The 13,842-nt window shown below is 34.4% G+C and overlaps 1 protein-coding gene across 2 annotated transcripts in view; it reads right to left on the minus strand.

Annotated features, from left to right (window-relative positions):
- Positions 1 to 13,842, minus strand: part of CPNE8 (copine 8) — a 200,883-nt gene that overhangs the window by 32,120 nt on the left and 154,921 nt on the right. For both annotated transcript variants that reach the window (XM_032855344.1, XM_032855345.1), the window contains 2 exons: positions 9,530 to 9,576; positions 2,666 to 2,847 (listed from right to left, as the gene is read on the minus strand). In XM_032855344.1, coding sequence (XP_032711235.1) covers positions 2,666 to 2,847; positions 9,530 to 9,576 — 229 coding nt within the window. The remainder of the gene's footprint in view (positions 1 to 2,665; positions 2,848 to 9,529; positions 9,577 to 13,842) is intronic.

Below are 13,842 nucleotides of genomic sequence, written 5' to 3' on the forward strand. Positions count from 1 at the left end.
CACAGGAGTACCCTATAAAGATAGTAGCACCTGGGGTAAAGGTTTTTATACCAGCTTAATAAAGGCTGGAGGGGAGGGTGACTTTTAAGGGTTTAAAAGGATAGAAGATTCTGATGAGAATTATTTACACTTTTTTTTTTCCGGGCTGGTTTTCGCTCCACAGAAGAACACCGTGGCACCCATAGCAAATTACAATTAAGTGCAAAGCCATTTCCGGGTCAGTTAACCTGGCTGAAATTGCCATTTCAGCACCTATAAATCAATATATATTGCAGTTGTTTAGGATGAGGTTAGCAGAATACTGTAGCAAAAAATCAAATCAAATATTCTCTCACTGAAGACCTACTTAACTCCTCTGCCTCACTTACCCCAGAAAACAAAAGTGCTTTGAAAAAAATTAATCAGTCAGTGCAGTTAAAGTTCATTCATTAGCATCATCATTGTTGTCTCCAGCTTCAATTTAAGAGACGATTTTTCATACCCTTCAAGGGGTAATATCTCTACCCTGTAAGTATTTGAACTGGGTTCAAAGAATTGGTTAAGATGCAAATAATAGCCAAAAAATCCTTCCTTGGCAATAGATACTTGCATAGGTTTTTATTACGAGAAATAAATTTGGAGGTTGGGAAAGCAGAAAAATAGAGGATTAGAGAGAGATAAAAGGAAAAAAATCACACACAAGGGTGAGAAGAAGTGTATGGAAGGAAAAATTAATAAACCTCATTTAGCTTAACATAATTATTCCTTTTCTTAAGTTTTAAAATAGCTCATGACCTTTTTCCTGAGGCACTTAAGACTTAGCATCACATGAGTGATTCTCATGGTTTTGTAAGTTTCTGGGAGATTTTAATTCTCTAAGACACAACAAAATCCCAATACATACTCATTTTATACAACATTGGGAATGTGGCATGTGGGCTAATTCATGGAAGAAAGAATTAAAGCCTCCAGCAACCTTTCTTGCAGTTGCGTGCACAATGGAATAGAAAAGCAGGGAAAAGTATATAAATAAAAATGTAAAACTACTACTCTGAAAAGATATTTAAGGAAGCTTAATCATATAAAAGTTCTGGATGTGTATGTGTGTGTATCACAATCAATATTATACCATGGCGTAAATAAAGCACATATCTGAGAGGTGGGATTGATTATAGGCACTATTATAAAATGTGCTTTAGTAGCAGTTAAAGCGCATGTATTCTATAATAAGACTGATCTGGGTTCAAGTCCTGTCCTCTGGAATCTCCTGTCTTCTGGAATCCTGGTTCACTCCTGCTAAGCTGCTGACCTGAATTGCACAACACTTGAGCGGGCACTCTTCACTGTATTCAATATGAGCAGCATTTGCTAGAGTAGTGCTGTGTGATAGTCAGGACATACCTACCATGTAGAACCTTTATGAAGATTATGTAAGAAAGGGACTGAAAAGTATTTGGCTTCATACTCAGTAACTACTCAATAAATGGTAGTATATTGTTTATTTTTGTGTTTTGCTTGAGAACTTTAAAAAAATCTCTATGATTATGCATTGCTTTTGTAACAAGAATAAAAACAACAAAGGCCTACAAAAATAATGGGGATGGAAGAGGTTACTTCTGAAATGTATAGAGGGTAGGAAGGCACTTACAATAAGAAAAGCTAGAATTTTTCCAAAATGATAGCCAACCATTCCTATATTGATTTTCCCATTATTTTATCAGAAAGTGCAGAGAGAGTAAGGCTGACCGGATCTGTAAACATTATCTGTGTGGAGTTTATTTTGAGCGCAGGATGTAGTACATTGCTTATCTAAAATCACACAATATGGACTAGATCTCTATAAAGGAAATATTAACTAGGTGACTATTTATTCCAGTTGTATCTACTCCATTATATTGAAATCATAATTAGCTATAGCCATAATTATTGTTTCACATTAAAAAATAATTCTAGCCATAACTATTCCTTTATATTGAAAAGAAATGCCATTTTCTTAGATGGTAGATTAAGACAGGCACACATTCTTTGAGACAGCCTCCCACAGAGAGGTGATGGTTTCTTGGACTGGGCTGGCCTTAGTGACTTGCTTGACCAAGAGATTTTAGCAAAAACAGCTTTCTGAGATTTCTAATGCTATAGTATAAAGAGCCCTACAGTTTCTGCCCCAGCCTGCTAGAGTACTAGGATACTCACTCTGGGGAAGCTGGCTGCCACGTATGAAATCTACCAATTCATGGCCATACTGTGATGAGGTCCATGATAACCACATGGATGGACAGGTTATAGGCAGAAAAAGGGAGAGATGTCCAGGCAACCCAGGTACTTCAGTCATCCTACCTTGAGCATCAGATAAGAGCAAAGAAGCCATCTTAGGGGACATGTTAGCCCCTGAGATGTGACATGGAGAAGTACTGAGTCATCTAACCCACAGCAGAATGAAGCCCAGATATATGGTTCTAGTTGAATAATTCCAGCCACCTCTAGCCAATCAAGCCATCTTAGGTAAGGTCCTAGACATCTTGAAGAAATATACCACCTCCCATTGTATTCTGCTTAAATTCCTAACCCACAAATCATGAATATAATGGCTACATGATTGACTACAATGTTAAGTAGTGAACCAATATTAAAAAATCCAACAATTTTTTTTTTTTCAAGAGATCAAATCCTTGATATGTGCACTTACCAAAGCAAATTCATGAGATATCCTTCCATCTGGAGGCAGTTTTGCACCAAAGCCTAGAGCTGGGAACATTTTATCACTGTCGTAATCTTGAACAATTTCTCCCACTGCTTTCAGTGCCATTCCATAGGCGTTCAGCTGGTAAGGATTCATGTAGTGGAGAGAAGTGGGCTGGGCAGGGTTGCCTGATGACAGAAAAAATATTTCAGACATGACTGATCAGGCTAAAGATGTCATTTTTTGGACATTTTTCTTGATGCCTATTTTGGAATGAAATACCTAAAATTATGTTTTCTGACTACATCCATACTGTGTCAAATAATATTTTTTTGGATGGAGATTAACATAAAAATATTTATTACATTATACGAGACATGTAGAAGGCTTTCCAAAGATATGCCAAAGCATATGCAGATTTTTTCAAAAATTATTCCTCATTGTCAGTGCCACAGGCTATTCCTGAATCTCAGTTACAGAAGTATTAAAGTACTTTTGTTAAACTGATTTTAGAGTCATCATTGTTTCAAAAAAATCATGTGCCTTTAGCTTGAACCCTTATGCTTATAATTAGAGGACTATGAAGACTTCCTGAAGTTCTATTACAAAAATAGAGTATTTGCAAAATATCTCAATTTAATCACTTAAAAAGGAAAGCATAGTGATTTTCAAATTCAAGCTAATTAAATATCTATACCTGAAAAATGATTCAGGGTATCTAACTAGATATTAAAGGAGGAGCCCAGTCCAGTCTTGCCATTTCCAAGACAACACCTACAAAATGTCTGCAATAAATCCTACCACAGTGTTTACCAGAAGCACAAAATGAGATTATGTGTGTGAAGTGATTAAAAATAATAAAGCACCATAGAAATGTAAGGTTTAACTGCAACTGTTATTACTGTCTGGGTCAGCCACAAGGTTCTGAAATTTCAATATACTTACACTATGCAGGATGTTGCATTTGAATAGGGATGAATATGAGAGAGAAAGTAATGTAAGTGCTAGCACTCAAACACATTGGGATTCACATTGAGTTGCCCTAATTACCAGCACAAAGGCTGCTTGAAAGTCCATTTACTTTCTTAAGTGAAAATGGAAAGTTAAATGGAACTTGTAATAGCATATAAAGCTCAATTCTACATTAAAAATTGCCTGAAGGAGGAAAGCCTCAGGGCACACAGTTCTTTTCTGATAAGAAAAAAATAATAAAAATAAGCACTTGAGATCCAGAGAGAAACAAAATTAAGGAGCGATCTCCCCTTGGTGTATAATACATATAATTATACACAGAACATTTCTGGCCTAAAAATAATGCATTGCATAAACGCATTTCTATTTTCAAAGGTTTACCAGCATTCAAGGATTAGTTCTACAGGACAAAATTTCTGAAGAAGTATCTTCTGACCAAATGGCCTTAACATTCATTCCCCTCAATTTGACTGAACTTTGGAAAGGGTTTTTTCATAACTATAGGTTCCTGACCTTCCTTCCTTAGAGCCTTTGCTTTAGAAAACTTATAACTGTAAATTCTTTCTCAGGCATCTTTGAGATGTAAATCTACAACTCAGAGGGCGCTCTTTCTCCGGGACCCGAGAACCATTCTGTTGAAATGTACTCACGGAGAAAGTGTCAAAGTGGGAGCCCAACTTAAATAAGTGCTAATAAGCGAACGGACCAATGTCCCCTCTAATGTCCCTTAGCACTTTTCCATTAGATCATGGCGGTATGTAAAATCCCTCCCACCTTTTGTTTTGGAGGCACTGGGTTCAATTTTCCCCTTATATGGCAACAGCCTTGACCTCTGGAAACAGTCCTGAATAAAGTCTTCTTTTGCCTGTTTAAATTATCTGGTGTAATTTTGTAATGACACTTTGTTCTGAAGTTAGAATTTTTGCACTTGATCAAAAGGCCCACTGGAGCCATGGGGGAGCAACATCATTACTTGACTAAGTCATTGTTTAACATAACTCTCAAATATAAGAATTTTACCCAATGACTGCAATATGGCAACTAAGTCTATTTTATAAAGAAAAAAGTAATTTAAAATTAAGATACAAATATCACTCATACCACAGCATGTCTAAACATTTTTGCGTATCATGCATAGCAGGGCTGGATTCCACTCATGCAAAGATGTTGCCTGTCTCTTTCTAGCATCTTCATCAGACCATCTCTGCACTGTATCACTCATGGTATCTTCCTTCCTATCTCTACCTCTCAAGTTGCCATCCAGTTCCGGAAGTGACTTTACTCCCCTCCAGCTTATGTTTTACTTGCTCCAGAAAGCCTTCCTTGCTTACTCCAACCCTTATTGTCTTTCCTCTCTTACTTTTAGGACTCTTATGCTCTGCACCACAAAATATGGCATTTAAAAATCTGCCGCATTGACTGTCCATTCCTTGAGTCTGGGACCATGTTTGTGCCACCTCTGTATCTGCAACAATGCATATGAAGAATGAACTTGTAGTAAGTTGATAACATTGGGACCCAACTAATATCCATGATAATTATAATAACATGGGATCTAATATGTATTAAAAACTTCACATCTTTCTTAACCTTTCAACAAACCTATGATATAGCTACTTTCTTATTATACCCAATTTTCAGATTAAATAATTTACCCCTAATCACACTGTAAAAGTTGATAAAACCAGAATGTAAATCTAGGCCATCTGATTCCATAGCCCTTATTCATAATCAGAACCCTATACTTAAGGATTTTGTAATATTTTAAACATTGAATATCATCAAACTTATCTCTGCTTTTGTTTTAGAGGTACATTATGCCTTTATTTAAAAAAACACTCGACTACACTCTTTAAAAAGTTTATTTAGATATAATGAGACATAACTTAGAATTTAACCATTTAAAATGTAGAATTCAGTGATTTTTAATATATTCACAGATAAGTACAACCATCACTCCAATTTTAGAACATTTTTATCACCTCAAAAAGAAACTGTGTACCTATTCACTATCCCTCCCTTATCACTCCATCCAGCCCAACCCCAAAAGAGGACTAATCTTTCCATGTCTATTAATTTGCTTATTTGGGACATTACATATAACTAGATTCACACAAGATGTATTTTGTGACTAGCTTCTTTCACTTAGCATAATGATTTCAAGGATCATTTATGTCATAGCATGTATTGGTACTTCATATTTCATTCGCGTTTATTGCTGAACAGTATTCTCCTGTATGAATGTACTACATTTTAAAATCCATTTATTAATCGAGGAATATTTGGATTGTTTCCACAATTATGGCTATTATGTTGCTATCATCTTTTGTGTACAAGTTTTCATATAGACATATGTTTTAATCTTTCTTGTGTATACATCTAGGGGTGGAACTGCTGGATCATATGGTTCCTCTATGTGTAGCAACTTGAGGAACCTTTAATGTGTTCTCTCAGGCGGCTGTATCACTTTACATTCTCACACACAGTGCATGAGGCTTCCAATTTCTCCGTATCCTCACCAACACCTGTTATCTTTGGATGATAGTCATTCTCCTGGGTGTGACACAGTATCTCATTATGGTCTTGATTTGCATTTCCTGATGCTTAAGTTTACTAAGTATCTTTTCATGTGCTTACTCATCAATCATTTATACATCTTCTGTGGGGCTTTATCTATTCAGATCCTTTGCCCATTTTTAAATTGGATTGTCTTTTTATTGAATTACGAGTTCTTTATACATTCTAGGATACAAGTCCCCCATGAGATATATGATTTGCTACTATTTTCCCTCACATTCGGGGGTTTGTCTTTTCACTTAGTTAATAGTGTTCTATGAAGCATAAAAAGATCTTGGTTTTGACAGAGCTCAATTTATTTATTTATTTTCTTTTGTTGCTTATGTCTTTGTATCATACTTAAGAATCAAGTGTCAAATCCAAGGTCATGAAGGTGTATCCCTATGTTTTCATCTAACAGTTTATAACATTAACCCTTATATTTAGGTCTTTGATCTACTTTGTGTTAATTTTGTTGTTGATATGAGAAAAATGTCCAACTTCAGTCATTTGTACGTAGCTATCTTATTGTCCTAGCTTTGTTACATTGAAAAGATTATTCTTACTCCATTGAATTGTCTTGGTACTCTTCTAAAATCAGTTAACCTTAGACTCATGGGTTTATTTCTGGAATCTCCATTCTATTTCATGGAACTATATAACTATCTTTACACCAGCACCATGCTTTCTTTGCTACTGTTGTTTTATGTAGTAACTTTCAAAAATGGGAAGTATGAATATTCCCACTTTGTTCTCTCTTTTCAAGTCTGCTTTGGCTCTGAGTCCACATGAATTTCTGGGGCATCCATTTATGCAAAACAGGTCTTTCAGTTTGTTTGTTTGTTTACCTCAGGCCATTTTATTTTATCTTATTATTTTTTTATTAACATATAATGTATTATTTGTTTTAGGGGTGCAGATCTATGAATCATCAATCTTACACAATTCACAGCACTCACCATAGCACATACCCTCCCCAGTGTCCATCACCCAGCCACCTCATCCCTCCCACCCCCTCCACACCAGCAACCCCTTTCAGGTTTTGAATGAGATTGCATTGTATCTGCTGACTGCTTTGAGCAATGTTGCCCTCTTAACAGTTGAATTTTCCAATCCATGAAAATGGCATATTTTTCCACTTACTTAGATCTTTAACTTCTTTCAATCTTTTTCAGAATACAATTTTTAGAGTATAAAGTTTACACTACTTTGTTAAATTTATTCCTAAGTATTATATTCTTTTTGATACTACGGTGAATGGAATTTTCTTTTTCAGTCTCAGATTGTTAACTAGAAGTGTATAGAAAAAGATCCGACTTTTATATATTGATATTTTATCCTTCAATCTTGCTAAGTGCATTTGTTAGTTTTAATAGATTTTTAGGGAAATCTTTGGGATTTTTTATATATAAAACTATGTCATCTGCAAATAGAAATAATTTAACTTCCTTCTTTCCAATCTGGATATTTTTAATTTCTTTTTCTTTACTAATTGCTAGGGCTACAACTTCCAGTACAATGTTGAATAGAAGTGGAAAAGGAGACATTCTTGCCCTATTTATCATTTTAGGCTGAATGCATTAAGCTATGTTAGGTATGGGTTTTTCATATTTTCCCTTCATAAGGTTAAAAAGTAAACTTCTATTCCTAGTTTGTTAAATGTTTTTATCCTGAAAATGTGCTGGACTTTCCCAAATGCTTTTTTCCACACCAACTGACAGGACCATGTGATTTTTACATTTTCTTCTATTGACATGGTAAGTCCTTTGATTTTTGAATATTCAGCCAACCTTGCATTCTTGAGATAAATTTTACTTCCTCGGGTTGTGCAATTTTCTTTGTATGTTGCTGGATTCAGCTTGGTAGTGTTTTGTTGAGGACTGTTATATTCATATCCATAAAAGAATCTGATCTTCAGTTATTCTTTTCTTTGTTACAGTTTTGGTATCCAGGTAATACTAACCTCTTAGACTGAGTTGGGAAGTGTTCTCTCCTCTACTATTTCTTGGAAGAATTTGTGAAGAATTTATATCAATTCTCTTTAAATATTTGGAAGAATTCACTAGTGGAGCTTATCTGGACCCGGACCCAAGTAAGTTTTGTGGATAGTTTTTTTATTATGAATTCAATCTCTTATTATAGGTCTATTCAGATTGTTTGTGTCCTCTAAGTCAGTTTCAGAAGTCTGTGTCTTATTATTCAATAGATTCCTGCTCTTCTAGTCGTTGTGCTCATATTCATCAGTGAACAAAAGCTAGTATTTTAAACCATTTAGACCTTAGGTTTTATTTCTGTTTCGTTATTTTACTGAATAAAATACACGAATAAAAATAATTAACTTGAAATCAGAGTGTTGGAGAATATACTTAACATGTAACCAAAGGTAAGTTAAATTACATTTTAATTTCATCTCTTCTTAACTCTAGTATTAACAAGCCAAAATGTAGTTAGTAAAATGATTTTCTGGATTCGAGTTTCCTCATTTGCATAACAGGACGGTTAGAGTAAGTGATCTTTAAGGTTCTTCCTTAGCTAAAAATGCTATTATTTTGTGAAATGTGACTCAAAGTGCAAGAAATGTGAGGTGAAGAGAAAATAATGTAAAAGCCATAAGCACAATAAGTAATTTGGGGGAAAAAAAAACTAGATAAATATAACTGATGGCAAGTTCTGATAAAAATTAAATAATGAGATTCATGTTCTTATGATATATAGTAATTCAAATTTGTTTCATACAAAATTACTTCAAAATTTTAAAAGTTCACTATCTTTTCTTTCTTGAAATGCTTGATAAACAAATTATGACTATCTATACAAAGGGTATTATATGATAATCCCCAGAATTAAATATAAATGTGTTATACTGAGTAATTCTTAAAAATAGTCTAGTAAAAATGAAGTGAGCTGCATGAAGTATACGTATTTGAATTACACTTTTGTATATTCATACACACAAAAGTACTATAAAATGAAGATAATGCAACACACTTCAGCATTACAGTTATGTGTGAAGATGAAGAGAGGGTCAAAGAAGTGGGGCCAAAGTACACAATGGGCTTAACTAGATCTCAATTTTCTTTTAAAAATTTCTGAAACAAAAATTATAACAACTCAATATTTATTAAATTTGAATGGGACTATTAGCCATTTTTCCCCATATCTTCTAGTTATTTGTATATCTATTTCATAATAGTGAAAAGAAAGGAAAAATGACCTAAATTTTATATGACACACTTCAGAAGTATGTAAATATAGGAATAAAATATCTAACCTCATGAAAATAAATATTTGTATTTCAATTAATTACTGGTATCTTGAACTAGTGATAGTCATAATACTCACCATTTGATGCTGTAAAATCAATAGCCACTGTGAAATTGATTTGCGTTCTAGAATATAAGTAAATAAGAATCATTAATAATTAATCTCATAGAAAAGAGTTTGATTTCCATTTGTGTTACCAAATTTGTTAACATCATTAAATTTCCTAAATGTTATTATTAACAGGGATATTCAGTACACACTGGATAGCATCAGGATAGGCAGTTTTAGAAGGTAAAAACTGGGCAGGATATCTTCACAATCATAGAACTGTAAAATAAGAGAGTGTCAGGAATAAAAAGAGCTCCTATTTGGGAACACAATAACTAAGTGAGGGACTCATAATAAAGAAGTCGAACAGCAAATAATGTTTTGCCAGATTCCAATGTCAGCATTTACTATCAATTTGCTTTTAAAACCATTCTGCAGTCATTGTTGAATCATTATACCCTTAGAAGTGAGGCACAGCTAAAATCATCTCTAATAATTTCACTTCTTAAACTAATTCTTTTCACAACACTGAACATACAGGATTTTCTTCTGCTTTCTTCAGAAATGAGGTATTTCAGATACTGATCTATCCCTAGTACTCACAGCATTCTTGTGTGTGTGACTTTATAGACATAGATAATTATTTATATAGATGATGTTGACTATATGTAATATAAATTTTCAGCACATGGTAGGTACCCAAAATTATTTTACTGGATTAGTTCTTTCACCTTCTTTTTTATTTTCTGATAGAAACTGAAGAGGTGGCATTTGCACAAAAAAAGTAAACTCGTTTAGATACCTCTCCAACTACTCTATGTAATTCCACTTCTTTATTACCAAAGAAGGCAAAAACAAAAAACAAACAAAAAACAAAAATAAGCAACAATGATATGATTACTGGGATAACCTGCAATCACATCTAATTCAAAAAATAATTTAAAAAGTAAATCATTTGAAAACATGAGTACTAGAGATCACCTTATCTATAGAAATAAATTACTTTTGGCACATTGCACAACTTAACACTTCATAGTTTGGAACTGCTGTTTACATGGTGTTGATGATGATGAAACAATGATGGGTACTACAGCAATTACCCTTGTAATTCTCTGAGTATAATTAATAGTATATTTTCTTCTTTCTCTAGAAATTCAGTTTTAAAATCCCTAAATACTACTCAGATATTGAAACAAATTCTCACACCTTTTTTTCCCCCTAAGGAATGTACAACCTTTTGTGCTTTACGTTTAATAAAAACTAATATAGATTCTCTTTAGAGCTATAAGGTAATTTTTTCCTCACAGTAGAAATTAGGTTTATAGGCTAATAATAGAGGCTAATTTGGAGCATACCACTACCCAGTATGAACCAAAAGGAGTTAAAATCTCTTAGAAAAAGAATATAATGAGACATTGGGAGAACATTTTGAGAAAATCAATCCCTTTGAGGAACTGAAAAGAACAGCCACCATCAGCACATTGCTTCGTCATCCTACTGCTAGGAAAGAAGCAACTGTAATAGAGGGTGGTAAGGTATATCAGAAAGGGTACAGCTTTTGAGTCTGAAAAAACAGGGGTGGAATTACAGCAACTCAGTTGCTGACATTAGCCAAGTTTCCAAAATTCTCAGAGGTCAGGTGCCTGGCACACAACAATAACAAGAACTACAGAAAAACTAAATGAAATATTATACTATATATATTTATGTATGTGTATATATGTAACACATTATATAGATTAAATATAATAAGCATATAAAGTGTGCTTTTACATAGCTTTTATCAACTACCTTCATAATAATTTTTTTTTTAAGATTTTATTTATTTATTTGGCAGACAGAGATCAGAAGTAGGCAGAGGCAGGCAGAGAGAAAGGAGGAAGCAGGCTCCCTGCTGAGCAGAGAGCCCGATGCAGAGCATGATCCCAGGACCCCGGGATCATGACCCAAGCCGAAGGCAGAGGCTTTAACCCACTGAGCCACCCAGGCACCCTACCTTCATAATAATTTCTAAAGATACTATTATTCTCCTTTTATAGACACTGAAATCTATGCTCACAAAACTTAATTAAGTTTTGACATGAGTAATAAATGCCAGTATTGAAATTTGAATTCACATCTAACCTCCAAGGCCACATTCGTAAACTCCATACTACTCTAGTTCTACAATTAAATATTTGTAAGCTGCTGGACTACAATAACATAATAAAAGATAGTAATTATTATGTCACAAACATAAAAATGATACTATACGAATATCCTTAATGATAAGAATGCCAGGGCACATTCTTGTGCTTGGGCAAATTAGGCCTTGTATCAAATATGTTGTTAAATATATAAATCACAAAATTTTCAGTGCAAATGCCTTTTTTGTATTAAATTTTTCCAAATGACACCTCTTTAAAAACGAAAACTCTGGGCTTCAAAAACCTATGTTTTAGCACATTATAAGGTCAATATAGGAGCTGATTCTTCGGTTCAATCTCCCTTAGGTTGTAGGGATAGATACCTTGTCTTGATTCAACTGTCTCTTGCAACCAGGTCTGCACAATCCTTTGCCAATATTGGAACTTCACTGTTATTTACTGGGTGAATCAATGCATTCATTTTATGATTGCTTCTAATATGTTCTCCAAGATAGCCTAAGATGTGTAGCATAACCACCAACTTCTTAGAAGCATTAGTTGCAGATACAAAATTTCAATAATCAGAGATACAACAGTCCTTTCAAAGCCAAAGTTCTGCCTAGCAAAATTATAAGGGAAAGGTATGGCTACCAACTAAAGAACTGTTCTGTACATAAGAATAAAAAAAAGAGGAGATACTTATTATTAAACTACCTCACTGAAATCTCTAGCTAACAAAATGTCTAGCTAGCTAAATCCTAATGTACAAAACCAAGCAGATTAGGTACCAAAAAATAATGAAATATTAAAAAGAAGAGAAAATTTTAAAACAGGAAAAGAAGGAAGGAAGAAATAAAGGAAGGAAAAATGAAAGAGAGGTGTTCTTATCATACTTGTGTTTTTCCATTTAAAACAATTACATTCAACATGTACTGAGCATCTTTTTTTAAAAATCTTTATTTTGTCTTAAAGATTTTATTTATTTATTTGAGAGAGAGAGGGAGTGAGAGAGAGCATGAGAGGGGAGAAGGTCAGAGGTAAAAGCAGACTCCTGGCGGAGCTGGGAGCCCAATGCCGGACTCAATCCCGGGACTCTGGGATCGTGACCTGAGGTGAAGGCGGTAGCTTAACCAACTGAGCCACCCAGGTGCCTCTATTGAGCATTTTCTGATTGCCTAGCACTGCGATAAGAATATAGGAGCAAACCAAAAATTATTCCTGAACCTCTAGAACTTATAATTCCAGCTTTCTACTATTAAAAGCAATGACAAAAATAGCACAGAGGTTTATCATTGAATTCATAATCAATAGTGTAACCTAAAACTCAACTGTGCATTTACTCTGGCTAACAGCTTACTCATTCCCATGATTCCCAAGTTTCCATTCATATTATAATGTATACTTGCTATATCAAGTGTCACGTTCTATGTTATTCTGAAAATATTAACAAATAAGTCTTTTTGTTGTTGCTGTTCTGTTTTTTTTTTTTTGGTTTTGTTTTTGTTTTTTGCGAGCACGCGAGAGACAGAGAGACAGTGCACACACAAGCAGGGGCAGGAGTGGAGTGGGGCAGAGAGAGAATCTAAAGCAGGCTCCACACCCAGTGCAGAACCCTACCTGGGGCTTGATCTCCCATCCCTGAGATCATGACCTGAGCTGAAATCAAGAGTCACTGCTTAACTGACTGAGCCACCCAGAGGCCCCACTAACAAAAGTTTTAAAGAAAGTTGCTAGCAATACTATAACTTTAGGCTATAAGACAGAGTTCTTGTAGATGTGGATAAATGATGTGTGTCATAGAAGTAAACCAAACAAAACATCTTCAACGGTAATTCTGTTACCCTTTTCATTCTTTAATATTGCACAAAGCCTAATGTTAGAGGAAAAAAAACCAATCATGCGTCAAAGTAAAAAATCTGAATTCACACAAGATGACTGCTGGCAGAATAATCATACAATGATCACATAAAAATCCTTGAAACATTCTGCTTAGGAAGTGTTACTTTATTTGTCATTTTGCATTTTAGAAAGCAGACGAGGAGGAGCAGAGTTTCAAAATAATCTAGATAGGAGTATTACATTCTAGTGTATAAAAAAGGCACGCCTGCCAAATTTCATGAGTTGGTAGTAACATCTCATGAGACTTCCCGATGCATATGTCCTAACGTTGCTAAAATTATACTTGGAAAATGTCTTATTTTACTCTGCCACCTTTCC

Source organism: Lontra canadensis, unplaced genomic scaffold (assembly GCF_010015895.1).
Source record: "Lontra canadensis isolate GAN:19392208 unplaced genomic scaffold, GSC_riverotter_1.0 scaffold9, whole genome shotgun sequence".
In the NCBI taxonomy this organism is placed as follows: Eukaryota; Metazoa; Chordata; class Mammalia; order Carnivora; family Mustelidae; genus Lontra; species Lontra canadensis.